Source organism: Triplophysa rosa, linkage group LG13 (genome assembly GCF_024868665.1).
Source record: "Triplophysa rosa linkage group LG13, Trosa_1v2, whole genome shotgun sequence".
Taxonomy (NCBI): Eukaryota; Metazoa; Chordata; class Actinopteri; order Cypriniformes; family Nemacheilidae; genus Triplophysa; species Triplophysa rosa.
The window spans coordinates 22,958,468-22,974,078 of record NC_079902.1 but is presented as its reverse complement, the minus strand read 5'-3'; the positions used below and the strand labels follow the sequence as shown (position 1 = coordinate 22,974,078).

The window sequence follows — 15,611 nt, the reverse complement described above, 5'->3', positions numbered from 1 at the left end:
TGATGTTTTGTGTTCATGTTTAAATCATTTTGACATAATTCTGGTGATTTTTCTCCCACACATGTTGTTCTGTCACAGATTGGCCGCTGTGTTATTAATTTTCATATTCTTCATTTCTCTGTTTGTGTGTTTTAGTTTGTGGCTCATCCAAATTGCCAGCAGCAGCTCCTAACCATCTGGTATGAGAATCTGCCGGGTCTGAGACAACAGTCCATCGGAGTGAAGTGTCTGATGGTTCTGGGTGTCGCCGTCGGACTGCCCTTCCTCGCCATCGCTTACTGGATCATGCCCTGCAGCAAGGTAACACAAAAACACACCTGTGTCCCCTGAGCCGGGAGGAAGTTTTCATGAACTAAAGTCTTCTCTGAGCTTTCTATACAGATCACATCACAAACTTTAGAAGCATTTTGTTATCTTCAGTTAGATAAACATGAGCGCATTTTCCACATGTTAGTGCGTGCGTGACACTTGAAATCCAAAGGGCCAATCAAAACCTCACATCATCTCAGGTGAGAAAAACAACTTGACTGATTACAAATTGATTTTGGACAAGGTATCTAACACTGTGTCTACAACGGACGCGACAGGACACACGGCTTGTTCTAATGAAATTGTCCTGTCGCGCCGCTTCTAGTGTGGACACATTTTTTTATATATGGGTTCTAATGCGTTCTATTGTATTGTGTGGCATCGCGCCGCACCGGGTCCGATCTAGACACGGTGTAATGACCTTTCTGAGAACACAATAAAGTTCTACAAACCCTATTTTGACCGGTGTGACTAGGAGAGAAACTTCACTGTGGTTATTGATTTATGGATTTAGAAATAAGATGCAGTGAAGATATACAGCCGTGGAAAACATAAGAGACAATCTCAAAATTATTTTCTGTTTTTTTATTTACCATTTATAAGTACAATGGTCATTTTTGTTTCATTCTGTGAGTGACATCATTTCTCCCAAATTCCAAAATTAAAATATGGTTTTATTTGCAGACAACTGAAATGGTCAAAATATTAAAAAAGCAATGTTTACAGATTTTGAATACTGCAAAGAACGTTTGTATTCATAAACAACGCAATACTATTGTATTTAGGAAATGTTAGTTCATGAAAAAAATCATATTTATTTACAATGTAAGTTCAACACAATCATTTAAATCTCTCTCTCACACACAGCTGGGGCAAATATTACGGAGTCCCTTTATGAAATTTGTAGCCCATGCTGTCTCTTTCACCATCTTCTTGAGTCTGCTGGTTCTGAACGCATCGGACCGTTTAGAGGGGGTAAAGAACCTCCCGAACGAGACCATAACAGACCACCCGCGACAGGTGTTCCGTGTCAAGACCACCCAGTTCTCCTGGACAGAGCTGCTCATCATGAAATGGGTTCTAGGTACGAACTGATGGTTGTACTGGTTTAGTGTGTGTGTGTGTGTGTGTGTGTGTGCGTGTGTTGTTTCTGCTGTGCCGTCTTTTACAGGTATACAGAAGGTAAAATGATGCTGATTGAAATTGTGATTCACCACGTGTAGAAACAGGTCTCCGAGTCCTTTAATGTGATTCAGTGTGTAACGCTATAAGAATTTTATGTAGTATAGTTCATTTTAGCTAATGCATTAACTAATTGTAAACAAATAGCACCTTATTATAAAGTGTTACCAAGTTTATTTTCAAGTTACTAGGTATACTAATATCAATGTATTTGAGTATGTTTGCAGCCTACTATTTAAAAACTACTTGGGACTAAATTGGCTAACTTTTTAGTTTATAAAAGTCTACTTTTAAGTATACTTCAAGTATAACAGTAGTAAACTTGGAATACATAACTAGTTTAAAACTGCGTTTTTCATTCGCACTGAAACTATACTACAAGTGAACTTGCTGTATACTGGTACTTTTTTAACTCAATACTTGTAGCACATTTTTACAGTTGTCAATGATGTACACTTTGAAGTATACTCTCAGTAAACTTTTAGTTTACTAGTTTAGATTAATGATGATTTATTGAACGACATGATGTGAGCAAGTATTATGAGAGATTTACTCATGTTTGTTCAAAGCGCACAAGCAAACATTGATATTCACACACATAAATCTCTCTCATCCTCTGCGACTGCAGTGTAAAGTCTGGATTCTAACCTCCTGTGTGTGTGTTTCAGGAATGATCTGGTCCGAGTGTAAGGAGATCTGGATGGAAGGTCCGCGCGAGTACGTCATGCACCTGTGGAACGTTCTGGATTTTGGGATGCTGTCTATCTTCGTGGCCTCATTCACCGCTCGCCTCATGGCGTTCCTCAAAGCGTCAAAAGCTCAGCTCTATGTTGACCTGCACGTTCCCAACGACGACATCCGCAGCGCATCACTTCCTGCGGACATCGCCTACTTCACATATGGTGTGTAAGTGCATGCAGTCGAACAAGCTGCAGAACATCACACCTCTCGACTGCCCGTGTAAAACGCTTACCATATTTTCTGCCATAACACCATGTGCTGTGTTCGACTGAATCATTAGAACTGTGTTTGAGAAACTGTAAGCGTGTTTTCATCATGAGCCCAGCTCTTACGCTTTCTCTTGATGACTCTCTCTGACATTCTATAATAAAATATTCTGTAATAAATCTTCCACATCTGTAGTTTAGCACATATATTACTGCATAGAGCACCATGTATACTATTTACTGCATACTATAGTGTACATTATGAAACAGCATGTAGGGTGCACGAAATAATACAGTGTCAATATCTTATAACAAGAAGATACAGTGTAAAACATTTACACAAATATACATAAAAGACTGTAGCATTCCATGATGTGTACTGTAGTTGTGTACTTCACATTTTGCTCATGATGTGCCCTCAGAAAATGTGCATGCTGTAGAAAGTATTCACACTGCATATTAGTGTGCCATGCTGGGTTGCCAGATCTGCATAACAAAACCAGCCTAACGGCCAATGAAACCCTATCCAAAATAACTCAAAATATGCCATTCCCACGCCTAAAATGCATTTTATAGTGGCTGTTGTGCATTACACACAATTTCTTCTTAAAATACACAATTCTGTAAAATTCATAAATTTCTGGTTTTGGTGTAAATATAAAATATTTAAAAATAATTTTGAATGTAAAAATAATTGATCTTACCTTAAGATTGATAGTTGATGAAGAAAATCCCTTCACCTTTACAGAAAAAACAACTCGCCGAAACAATTCAAATCTTTGCAGGAAAACTGCAGACCTGGCAACCCAGCATGATTCATAACACAGAGCAGAGATGTGCTGGCGTGTTATCAATGCTGCCATCTGCTGGTGTGAAACTGATATCACAGCCTGTGAACGCTGAACCGCACACACACTGACCACAGCATGTGTTTGTGCGTGTGTCGTTTGAATCTTTACATCAGCGTCACTGCCAAAAGAATAAATATGTGTGTGTGTGTGTGTGTGTGCGTGTGTGTGTGTGTGTGTGTGTGCGTGTGTGTGTGTGTGTGCGTGCGTACGTGCGTGCGTGCGTGTGTGTGTGTGTGTCAAACCTTCAAACCCCCAACACACGTTACTTTACCATTCCCTTCAGTCCAAATCAAACTCAAATAATAACGTATCAAAGTACCATAGTTTTCAAATGTACGATGGCGTTAACATGATACTCCAATGCCCTTCCAAAACTTACTTTTGTACGTTTTTATGTAGTATTGCTACATTTTTGACTGTAAGGGTCTCTCTCTCTCTTTCAGCGAGGAACAGGTGGAGACCATCAGACCCTCAGATCATCTCAGAGGGTCTGTACGCCATCGCAGTGGTTCTGAGCTTCTCTCGTATCGCTTACATCCTCCCAGCCAACGAGAGCTTCGGTCCGCTCCAGATCTCACTGGGCCGAACCGTGAAGGACATCTTTAAATTCATGGTCATCTTCATCATGGTCTTCGTGGCTTTCATGTTTGGCATGTTTAACCTGTACTCATATTACCTGGGGGCCAAATATAACCCCGCCTTCACCACGTGAGTGACACACACACGTAAATGTCCTTCTTATTGGGTTTTTGAGTGTACAATGAGACACTTACATCTCTGTTTTGATTGGTTAAGCAAGTGTGCTGTCAGAATATTACAACATTCATGTCTTTACTGTTTCACTTTTGACAGCTAGAAGAATCAAGCGAATCACTAAATCTCTCTCTCTCTCTCTGTGTGTGTTTTTTGGAGCAGTAAGCTCTTATCTTTATTCTGCGCACAGATCTGTAAGGCGTTTTAGAGAATAGCTCGGCTGTAATCCTCCCTTCAGATCGCCGTGCGAATGGATTTTGTCAAGTTCTGGACAGCTCGGTCTGATGTAGTTCCCTGTGGTCCGTCGTCATTTAAAAGCAAACAGAACGAGTCGAATCGGCTGTCCTCACGAGGGCTCTTCTCCACGGCATCTGGTTTATTGTCTTTCATTTAAAAGATCCAGACGCCTCATAAACCGCATGGAACTGCTCCTCTGTACGAAAAAAGCAAGAAATATTCTCCAATATCCTTAAAACCAAGTCACGTTCGGATTCAGACATTCCGTTATCAAATAGTCACAGATGAGACATCCAGTATGAGAATATGGAGCAATGAGTCGATTGTGGATCATGTGGTGTCAGATGAATGCGCAGTAATGAGGATTGACTTTTTCTCAACTTTTTCTCAAGGAGCAGAAACATTCAGTCCTGGGTCTCATTTTCTGTCGAGGAGAATCAGTGGAGATCTGGTTTAGTAGCACACGTCTGGCCGCACATTTCGTCCGGAATGCGGTTTGTTGTGTCGGCGCTGGTGGTTTTGTTCGCTGTAGGAGGGAAATTAGCATGCTGATTAAAGTGATGCATCGGCACAGCTCGCCAGCCATCGGCCCGTAACGGCCCACAGAAACCCTGTTAGGGTCGCCATGGTTACTCTCCTCCGCGATGCTTCTAATTGGAGAGTCGAGGCGGGGGGGGGGGGGGGTATGGGGGACAGCGTCCCATCGATGTATGTCGGCCTGTCAGAGGGGCGCGAGAGAGGGGGCGTCGATTTGAATCATTTGGTGCGCGTCACAGAAGCCTCCTGCGGAGATAGAGACTGTTTTCAGCCGCAGAGCAGATTTTAATCAGCAAACTGCCTCTGAAGCATGTGACAGCGGGATTTAATCGGAAACAGCGAAGGTTAACTTTGTTTGAGCTGAACTTTAATGTGGATGGAAGGGTGAGTCTTTTAAAGCCCACCGCCGGACAAAAAGCCTGTCCAAAATGACACCGGCATTTATCACCGGACCACGGGAACACCGGAACCACCGGACCACTGGAGCCCTGATGGTTAAACCAGGTGAATCTCGCAGGTGGTTTCTGTGTCGTTGTTGAACTCTTTAAATGCACCCGAGTTTCTTTTTTATTATCGAAATTGAATGTGTTTAAACTAAAGCGGTGATTAAAAAGTATGTTGAAGTCAACATGCAATGGCAATTCAAAAGAGCGAACAGCACATCCAATGAGAGAATATGTAGGCGGGACTTGAGTTTATCCATCAGGAATTGGTTAGGACGTGAAAGGGGGGAGCTGATGACATCACTCGTTTCAAAGGCAGATTAAGTTATGAGATTTTCATGAAAGATTACGAAGAAGTCTTTTTTTAATAACATGCATCAGTGAGTTGTTCACAATAACACCAGGAAAATGGATAAAGTACATGGGGTTTCGATTTAATTTAGACTTCATTGATTTCACTTTAAGTAAAGAATAGCTTTAATATTACTGTGCGTGTGTGTGTGTGTGTGTGCGTGTGTGTGCGTGCGTGCGTGTGTGTGTGTGTGTGTGTGTGTGTGTGCGTGCACATGTTCTTCTTTGTCTGTCCTTGTTGGTGTGGGTAAGAGGGTCCAAACAAAACAGTGAAAGTCTATGGCAAGACACCAAAACAACTTGTGTGTCTGTGTATGTAAATACAATTTCCCTTCTGTCACTAGAGGGCAGTGTTGGCTCTGGTCAATATTAGCTCAAAGTGACATGTTGTACTACCGGCTGGACACTGAACAGTGAACATACACCAGCTTTTCACTTCCAACCAGCTTCATTAACTTCATGAAAGACAAAATCTAAATGTGAAGGTTTATTAGTGAATATAACAGTAAATTTGGCACAGGAAGTAAGAAAATGGTCCGCGTGTTAAAGGCGGGGTGACCGATTTCTCTTAGCCGTTGTTGATGTTCAAATCACCAAAACAAACACACCCCTACCCTCATCTTTTCGCTTTCTGTCAAAATTGACAGTTTTTGTGAATTACATACTTTTATTTAATTAAAGTTTTGAATGATTATTGAAAAATTTCAAGCCGTTACAGGCGCGCAAAAAATCTTGCGATAGCCAAAGCTGTGAAGGATACATTCGTTCCATTCTTAAAAACCCGCAGAAATAAGGTCGCATTTTGGGGCTGCATTTGAAGCAACCTTTGAATCAGGACAGCCTTACCAGCCTTCAGTCGCGCTGCTGTGACGCAATCGGTCTTAACAAAGAACGCAGCCCCCGAATTGAGACACAGCCACAGTTTACATGCCTGATATCCAAAGTGACTGTTAGCGTAGTCAAGTTATTCTTCACCAACATATTTACTGTCTAACATCATCGCCCATCGTTTTGTAGACACAATAACAAAGCAAAACAAAAGCACGCACATCGACTTAAGCAGGTGCTCGACGAGAAAAATGATATTGTAAAATGTTTTCATTTAATAGAAGACTTTCACACAGACTGTGACGTGTTGAGCATGCAGGCTCTTCATCAGTCTACTATTCATTTTTGTATGTGTGCTGCTGACTTCATTTAACATGTTTTAAGAAACAGCATTGAGGTGAAAGAGTAAAAAAAGTAAAAAAAAAAAAATTGGAACTAGAATTTAGCAGAATGATTCTTAATGAAATAGTGTAAGATACAGTCTCATTGCTTTTCTAAGAAATATGTAGGTTGAATTTTCAAAATCGCTTTTAGAAGGTGTGGCACAGAATTCGAGTGGATCGATCACATCCTGTCTGAGTGTGCCGTCTGGTGAATCATGGGTAATGTAGAGCAGACAGTTTGTTCTGAGATTCAACAGTGTGGAAGCACTCACGGGTTTGCTAACAAGCTTTAAAGGTTAAAGCACAAGTTTGGTGTGTGTGTACGCAGACAGAATTTTCTGTGGTTCAGTGTGTCTCAAGTGTGTTTGTGTGCAGGTGGAAGTGATAATGATCTCTCCTGGGACAGACGGTGTGTGTGTGTGTGTGTGTGTGTGTGTGTGTGTGTTCATGTTTGTATATCCCGGTGGGGACCTAAACCTGAATGCACACCAACACATGGGGACTCGTGTCACTGTGGGGACCAAAATTGAGCGCCCCACGGGCACAAAAGCTTATAAATTGTACAGAACGATATTTTTACAAATCTAAAAATGCAAAAGGTTTTCTATGATCTTTAGGTTTAGGGGATAAAATATACAGTTTGTACAGTATAAAAAACATTACGCCTATGGACTGTCCCCACGGAGATAGTAAACCAGACGTGTGTGTGTGTGTGTGTGTGTGTGTGCGTGTGTGTGTGTGTGTGTGTGAGCAGATAGTACTGCAGAGGTGCTGGTGAGAGGACACTTGAAAGAGAACTGTACAGCACAAATTGATCAGACACACACACACATGCACTTGCACTAACACCTGTCAAGGGATGAAGATTGTTTGCTCTGTAGGCAGCATGAGTGAAGACTATAGGTGAAGTGTCTCTTATGAAATCGTGTCTAGGACAAAATTGCAACTCAGAAGAAAAAATCTTGTTAAAAACTTGGAGTCTGAGTGCAACATGTCATCTGTATTTTTTGTCCGTTTTCTTGGACAATAAACATTAAATCTACATCGCTTTTGATTTTTTATAGCATGTGATGACCTTAAAGCTAACAGTCAAGAACTAAAAACTGCAGCTATAATTACAATAACGATATATTGTAATCATAGCTTACTGAACCAAAAACATTTTTCTTGGTTTCGATTTTGGGGTGAAGTGTGGATGAGAAATGGTTTTGTGAGATGCGTGCAGGTGGATGTTGTATAGAAGTGAGTCAGGAGAAGAGAGAGAGAGCAACAGAAAAGAGAGAGCGAGAGAGTGGTGGTGATGGAGCGAGTCTCTCTGAAACAGCACTGCAGGCTTTCACTTTCAGACTCAGTAGATAAGTAACAAAGAGGAAACAAAAAGACAGAAACGGACAGAATGAGTGAACGTGTCCCCGAACCAAAAGAGCAGAGCGGATCTCTCCCGCTGGATGAAGGTGAGCCGCATCGATCATGAATCTCAGTCACGATCTGTGCATCCGTCACACAGAACCGTTTCAGGAGTGTCACCTGGGAACATAGAAAAATGTTTAGGAAACTCTTTAAAAACGCCCCCCTCAGGGTCTGCTGACTTTCAGCCGTTCTGCTGAATTCGAATGTTTAAAGCTGCATGCATACACACACACACACACATACACGCACGCACACACACATCACAATAACACACTTTTCAATTGAACATCATCTCGCCAGAGCCGACTGGGACAGAAATAAAGAGACGTAGAAAGAGAGGACAAGGGAGAGATTTAGAAAAAACAGATAGAACTGAAATAATCAGGTTACGTTTGTAATTTGCGCTCTGAAGTTGTTAACTCACTTCAGATGAAGTATCAGGTCAAGTACTGAACTTTGAGGATCCCTGTGGTTTTGACTACAGCATAAATCACTGGTTTTGTAGCAATCGTGTTTATAAATGAATTTGAGTGAGATTTTGTGTGTGTGCATGCGTGCGTGCGTGCGTGGGTGCGTGTGTGTGTGTGTCTGCGTGCGTACATGCATGTGTGTGTGTCAGGGAAATATGTCGGTATGGGCGAGAGAGTCAAAGAAAGAGAACAACTGTCTCACTACCTTTCTCTCTCTTTCCCTTTGGCTCTTTCTCTCTGTCTATATCTTTTCAAAACATTCCCTGTTAAGCAAATCTGTAGCATTTGAAAACATATATATATCGAAAGGTGGAAAAAATATTATGATTACAGCTCAATGCACCTCACAGGACATCAGAACGACGCTACGCTAAACATTAGATAGCATTAAACAAACATCCTTAAAGCACACACAAATGTGAGGTCAAATTGTATTCACTATTTCACCATTTGATTGAATGGTTTTGATTGCTTTTGTAATGGCATCTAATCTCACACTAATATTTGAGAGTGCATTTATTGTGTGTTTGAGCCAAGCACACAACAATGAAAAAAGAATAAAAAAGTTTCATAAAGGAAAGGAAATTAAGAAAGAGAATACGGAGCTATAGAAATTAAACAGCAGCTTTTGAATGACTTTCTAGTTGGATTATTTTTAATGTTCTCTGTCTAATGTGATTTACATGTTAATAAATCTAGTTGCTTATGGCAATAATATACCTGCTGTGTGCATAATAACATAAAGCTTCTGTGATCGAGAGAAAGACTAAACCAGATCTGAAAGAGATATTAGACAATATAACGCCTTTATGAAACAGAGCGACTTCAATTAGATGAAAACATTACGCAATATTACTTGGAATGAAGACAACGAAAAAAGTTTTAATTTGTGATTATGTGCCATTATAGTTTAGTTGTAAGGGAACGGTAGAATGTGCGTGAATCGCAACTATCACCCCAAAAGAGAAAAATAAATAACATAAATCTTTCATTCATATCATTTGCGCGTCATATGTGCTTAACATATAAGCTCACACACACACTCAATAGTGTAGTGATCATTTGTTTGTATGGACACGTACATGTTTGAGGAAACAAAAAAGATCTTGACTCTTTCTATTGAAGTTCGACTTTAAAAAACAACATCTTAGAAAACACATCCATTATGTAACAGCTTGAGTCACTTGACTTGATTCACTGAATGATTCATAGTCTTCATTCTCACAGCTCACAAATGAAACTTTCACTCAACCTCAGGTGCACATAGCATTCAGATATTCCTGCTAAATGTAAAGGTGTAGTGGTGTTGATTAAAAAACTCAAGGGGGCGCTAAAGTTTCCTTTATTATTAACCTGTGTTGTCCCTTAAAGCGACACTATGTAGTTTTTCGACCTTAAAATAATGCCTTCTAAATTATTTCAGTGGCAGAACAGCTCTTAAAGAGTGCGACCTGCTTTACGGCATACGTCACATATTAGACTCGTAGCCTTGGTGACGTTAGCCAACAGCTAACTATAAGATGAAACGATCGAATATGCAAGTCTCAAAACCAACGACAGCAAAGAAACCAAAGAGTTAGTGCTGCACTAACGTACTTGCCGGTTTCGATAGCTAGCATGTCGTGCCTCGTCATGAATGTGTGTATTTCTTGCTAACGATGACTTCCAAACCCCAATAAATGTTTTATGGTTCTCAGTTTTTTGAAAATATCAACTTGTTTCTCCAAAAATTACTTTGATAAGTAGAACGAATGGGAAAATTGTTCAAATACATAGTTATTATTGATTTTTTTCATGCATTTGTGTGTCTGTTGTGTTCACAGGGTTGAGGAGAGTTTTAAGACTCTGTTCTGGTCTATATTTGGTCTGTCAGAGGTGATTTCTGTGGTTCTGAAGTATGATCATAAGTTCATCGAGAACATTGGTTACGTGCTGTACGGGGTTTATAATGTCACGATGGTGGTGGTTCTGCTCAACATGTTGATCGCCATGATAAACAGCTCCTACCAGGAGATCGAGGTATGATCGAGGTTATCAAGAACTAAACTCTCTGTAAGAGTTCACAAATCATGTCTTGATCGATCAGATCGTAGCTCTTTCTCTCTCTCTCTCTTTAGGAAGACGCTGATGTCGAATGGAAGTTTGCTCGTGCTAAACTCTGGCTGTCGTATTTCGATGAGGGACGGACACTCCCTGCTCCGTTTAATCTGGTGCCCAGCCCGAAATCCTTCTACTACCTGATCGTCCGGGTCAAGTGCTGCCTCTTGAGACTTTGCAAGGGCAAAAGTCATCTTCATGTCAACGAGCAGGAGATGGGGATGCTCAACTCACGGCTGAAAGTAAGAGACTACATCCCAATTCACTCACTTCTGTTACAGTAATATTAAGATGGAAAAAATACAGATGAGATCTTATCTCGATTGTTTCTCTTAGACATCAGTGATATTAAATGGAGAGCAAATGGAAACTTTTGCTTGTGTCTCATCTGCATCTCAGACGTGAGAAAACGCGTCAGAAATGTTTCTGTCATTAGTTTCAGAAGAGACGTCTACAACGTGTCAAACTGAGCTCAGATTTGTCAAGTCTGCGGTCAAAAGTCAATATTAGTGAAGATCTCAATATCAACTCAAACATTTCTCATCAAATTTACCCAAATCCAGATTATTTTACCTCTACAATCCAAGTTCAACAATTACACTCTCATTTGTTTCTGGGACGTTTGGGTTCTAACACATTCATGATTTGACACTACAGACCTGCTTGTTTTGCACTGTTTGTGTTATTCACTTTTCGGTTTATACCCTAAAAAGCATTTTTTATAGCTGAAGATATCAAAAGATAGTTTGTGCTGGTTAATTCGGTCTCACGCAGATCTGATGGTGTGACGTCTTGGTTTGCAGTTATTGTATGAAGCGCTTCAGACAGACATAAGGGCTTTGATTAAGATCATTGAAACTGAAAATGACACTCAGACTCAATCAAGTGTCATTCAAAACGCTGCCGTGCTTCATCTGAGGATTTTCCTCCATCAGTCGTCGCGGCTGCCGAACAAGACTTGTCTAAGAGCGCAATTTACAAAGCCGAATGTGGAGCAGAATTCGTAATGTAGGATCGGAGGAGATTTGTAGCGTGATTGTGAGTGTGACGTGAGCCACAAATGTGCGTGATTGCTCATAGAAAACACTTCTGTAAACAAGCAACGAATGTTATGTCGTTTACCTTTCAAAACAAGTCAAAGCATCATGAGTTGTGTCGCTCTGAGAACTGTTGTTTTTATTTTTTAGTACGATCATCATCGAGCAAATATGAGGAGCAGAGAGGACAACACCATAAAGAAACCCATTAAAAAACCCACACGCCACCAGGTGACAGACAAACAAATGCATTAAACAACTTCTCTATGCAGAATCTCATTCTTTCTCCAAATCTCCTCAAACTGACTATCTTTCTGTGCGTGCGTGTGTGTGTGTGTTTTCTCTCTGTGTAACAGAAGATAATGAAGCGGTTAATTAAGCGCTATGTTTTGAAGGCTCAAGTCGACAGAGAGAATGATGAAGTTAATGAAGGTAAAAATTCATTGTTACGTCGTTTTACTCTCACAGATTGAAGTTGCATATTGTGTCCTGTTTGTGCTTGTGTGTGTTTATGAACATAAGCACCGTTAGACCTTGACGGTTGTGTGTGTGTGTGTGTGTGTGTGCGTGTGTGTGCGTGCGTGTGTGTGTTTATGCGTGTGTGTGTGTTCATGTTTGTATATCCCGGTGGGGACCTAAACCTGAATGCACACCAACAAAAACTGTAAAAAATGATTTGTTGTTTTTTGTTGTTTCAACTTAAAAAAATAAGTTACCTGGCTGCCTTAAAATTTTAATTTAGTTCAACTTAAAAATATTAGTCAACACAACGAGTTTGCAACAAATTCATTAAGTGAACTAATATTTTTAAGTTGAACTAACTTAAAATTTTAAGGCAGCCAGGTAACTTATTTTTTTAAGTTGAAACAACAAAAAACAACAAATCATTTTTTACAGTGTGGGGACTCGTGTCACCGTGGGGACCAAAATTGAGGTCCTCATGGGCAAAAAAGCTTATAAATTGTACAGAACAATATTTTTTTAAATCTAAAAATGCAAAAATTTTTCTATGATCTTTAGGTTTAGGGGTAGGGGATAGAATATACAGTTTGTACAGTATAAAAAACATTACGCCTATGGACTGTCCCCACGGAGATAATAAACCAGACGTGTGTGTGTGTTCCAGGTGAACTGAAGGAAATAAAGCAGGACATCTCCAGTCTGCGCTACGAACTTCTAGAAGAGAAATCTCAGGCCACGGGAGAACTGTCTGACCTCATTCAACAACTCAGCGACAAGTTCGGCAAAAATGCCAAAAAACAGCCCTGAGAGAGTGAGGGGGTGCTGGGGGGGTCGCAGCGGCCACAAAACATATTTGGACACCTGAATACCTGAATGTCAATGCATTAGAAACTACTGAATGAAATTTCCTCATGTTTTACTCACCCTCAAGGCATCCTAAACGAATATGATTTTCTTCTGGAAGAGCAATGCAGTCGTTGTTATAATCCCAAGTATCATTTGACTTCCAAGCGGTAGAATGGGAGTGGATGGTAGTTGACTTTTTGAAGGTCCAAAAAGTACATCCATTTGATCAAAGAACGCCTCGACACGGCTCTGTGGTCTTAACAAATGTCTTCTGACGCGAATCAATGGGTTTGTTTAAGAGAAATATCCATATTGACAGCGCTATTAACGTTAACGTCTAGCTTCCGTTATCCCTCGGGCTGCTCGTGCACTGATGCTTGCTTACCTTGCAAATGATGGTAACAAATGCTTCCGTATATAGGAGCGACATCCTATTGGCTCAAAACGAAAAATGCCACATTCGTCACCGGAACTTACGAAAGCAAGCATCCACTCCCATTCTACCGCTTGGAAGTCAAATGATACTTGGGATTATAACAACTACTTCATTGCTCTTCCAGAAGAAAATCATATTCGTTTAGGATGCCTTGAGGGTGAGTAAAACTTTTGAATTTTGTCTGAAATATCGCTTTAAAACTTGCTTTCCGACAAGTTTCTGGGACTGTAGCGAGCTCATGGATATTTAATGAGGTACCGGGCGATTTATGATTGGTTCCATGTTTCTGTTCTGTTACATTTGAACACTGCACCGTTTCACAATGTAAAAATAACTTTTTCACCGAAGTGCAGAGTTAACCCTGAAGTTAACCCCAAAGTGGTTCTAACTCATAACCCAGGGTTAAATACTTTGCTAATCCTTTTTTTCTGTTCTTTTTTAAATCATAAGCGTGAAATGTTGCTTTAGCCAGAGGTAAAAGCAGGGTTTTAAAAGAAGATAACCCTTAGCCATGTTGTGAAATGCTAATGAAACATGTTTAGTTGTTGTGATGATTGTACACCTCTGGTCAGGGCTGGACTGGGAAGAAAAATCGGCCCTGGCATTTTTAGGACCGCATCGGCCCTCCACCGAATCTGTCGTTTGGGGGGGGGTTGTGGGGGTGCATGCATACGTGTCTTTTGCATTCACATTGCGTGCATTCGCATTTATAATACGTCCGTCTATGCGGCCAACGCCTCCGTTACGGCCCCATACGTTAGCGGCCCACCGGGAAAACGCCCGGTACGCCAGATGGCCAGTCCGCCCCTGCCTCTGGTTGTTCTTCGGGGACACCTTGAGGAGAACAACACCATGGGACCGGTTGTTGAAAAAGACAGAATGGATTAGAAAAGTGAAGTTTGTTTTGGGAGACACTCCTACAGCTTTTGTTTTCAGATCCCTTTTGCTCGACTGCATGAGATCTAATGTAGTGACATTCAGACATTTTTTCGAGAGGTTTCATCAGAACTCCAAAAAACACAGTAGTGTGGAAGACTTTAAACTGTAGAGTTTGAGTTTTCCAACACAATCTCACGGCAACAACGTTTAGGCTAATTCGTACGAATCCGTACGATCACATTCGTACATTTAAGTACGGTTTGCTTTCGCGCCAGTGACGTTAGGTTTAGGGTTGGGCTTCAGTATTGCTTTTATGCTAGTAATCGTACGTTTTTTACGAATTCATACGAATAAGCCACCCCGTAAAATAGCTAGGAATTCCTGTGTGATCAGGCTGAGTTTTCTGAGATGCCTCCGGAGCATTTGTATGAGAGGCCGAGAGAGGAGCAGAGAGGTGGTGAAAACACTGTGATATTGTGTGTCGTTGCACAATTTAATACAAGACTCTGAGGTACATAAACCACATACTTTAAACTGGTACATAAATCAATGTGAAGGCACACAAAGCAGATTTCCTCTCCACCTCTTCACAGGCTTTCTAATTAACACAACACGTTACACACATTACAGTACTTTTGTGCTTAGGGTTTAATAGCATTTTAATATGCCTTTAAGTCTTATGTTTGCAGGATATTTATATGTGTGTGTGTGTGTGTGTGTGTGTGTGTGAGAGAGAGATTTTATGTACATTACACACTTTTAAGAGTTTTGCAGTATGATATTCATTTGTTTTTCGCTAGCAGTACTTTTGCATTCCTATGTTTCAGTACTTTTATGACATCCATTATGTTTAAAAAGCATATTTTTCACTTCTATAATGAATCAAATGATTGAGAAACATATGAAGAGTTTGGTTCCAAAATGAGAAAACTCTGATATCAATCAACATAATATTATTAATATTAATATATTAAATATTATCAAACATAATAAAAACATGATAACATAATAAAAAACATGATTTTTGAAAAAAAATGTTTCTCTCATTTCGGAACCAAACACTTCATATATAGTGTTATTTATTACTGAAATTAAAAGTTTTAAAGTGGCCTCAGTTTGACTCATTTATTTGCTCTTTATCAGCTGTTTTATA

General features: G+C 40.3%; 1 protein-coding gene across 3 annotated transcripts in view; it reads left to right on the top strand.

The window, feature by feature from the left end:
* The window catches only part of LOC130564135 (short transient receptor potential channel 7), a 29,278-nt gene extending 16,002 nt beyond the window's left edge, over positions 1 to 13,276 (top strand). The window contains exons 3-11 of one of the 3 annotated variants that reach the window (XM_057350030.1): positions 136 to 300; positions 1,177 to 1,393; positions 2,160 to 2,393; positions 3,733 to 3,997; positions 10,525 to 10,720; positions 10,819 to 11,040; positions 11,986 to 12,066; positions 12,192 to 12,267; positions 12,962 to 13,276. In XM_057350030.1, the coding sequence (XP_057206013.1) occupies positions 136 to 300; positions 1,177 to 1,393; positions 2,160 to 2,393; positions 3,733 to 3,997; positions 10,525 to 10,720; positions 10,819 to 11,040; positions 11,986 to 12,066; positions 12,192 to 12,267; positions 12,962 to 13,104 (1,599 nt within the window). In that variant the 3' untranslated portion in view covers positions 13,105 to 13,276. Of the gene's footprint in view, positions 1 to 135; positions 301 to 1,176; positions 1,394 to 2,159; positions 2,394 to 3,732; positions 3,998 to 10,524; positions 10,721 to 10,818; positions 11,079 to 11,234; positions 11,512 to 11,985; positions 12,067 to 12,191; positions 12,268 to 12,961 lie in introns of those variants that run through there. The other 2 variants (XM_057350032.1, XM_057350031.1) reach the window with 2 other exon arrangements.
* Positions 13,277 to 15,611: the final 2,335 nt, after the last annotated feature.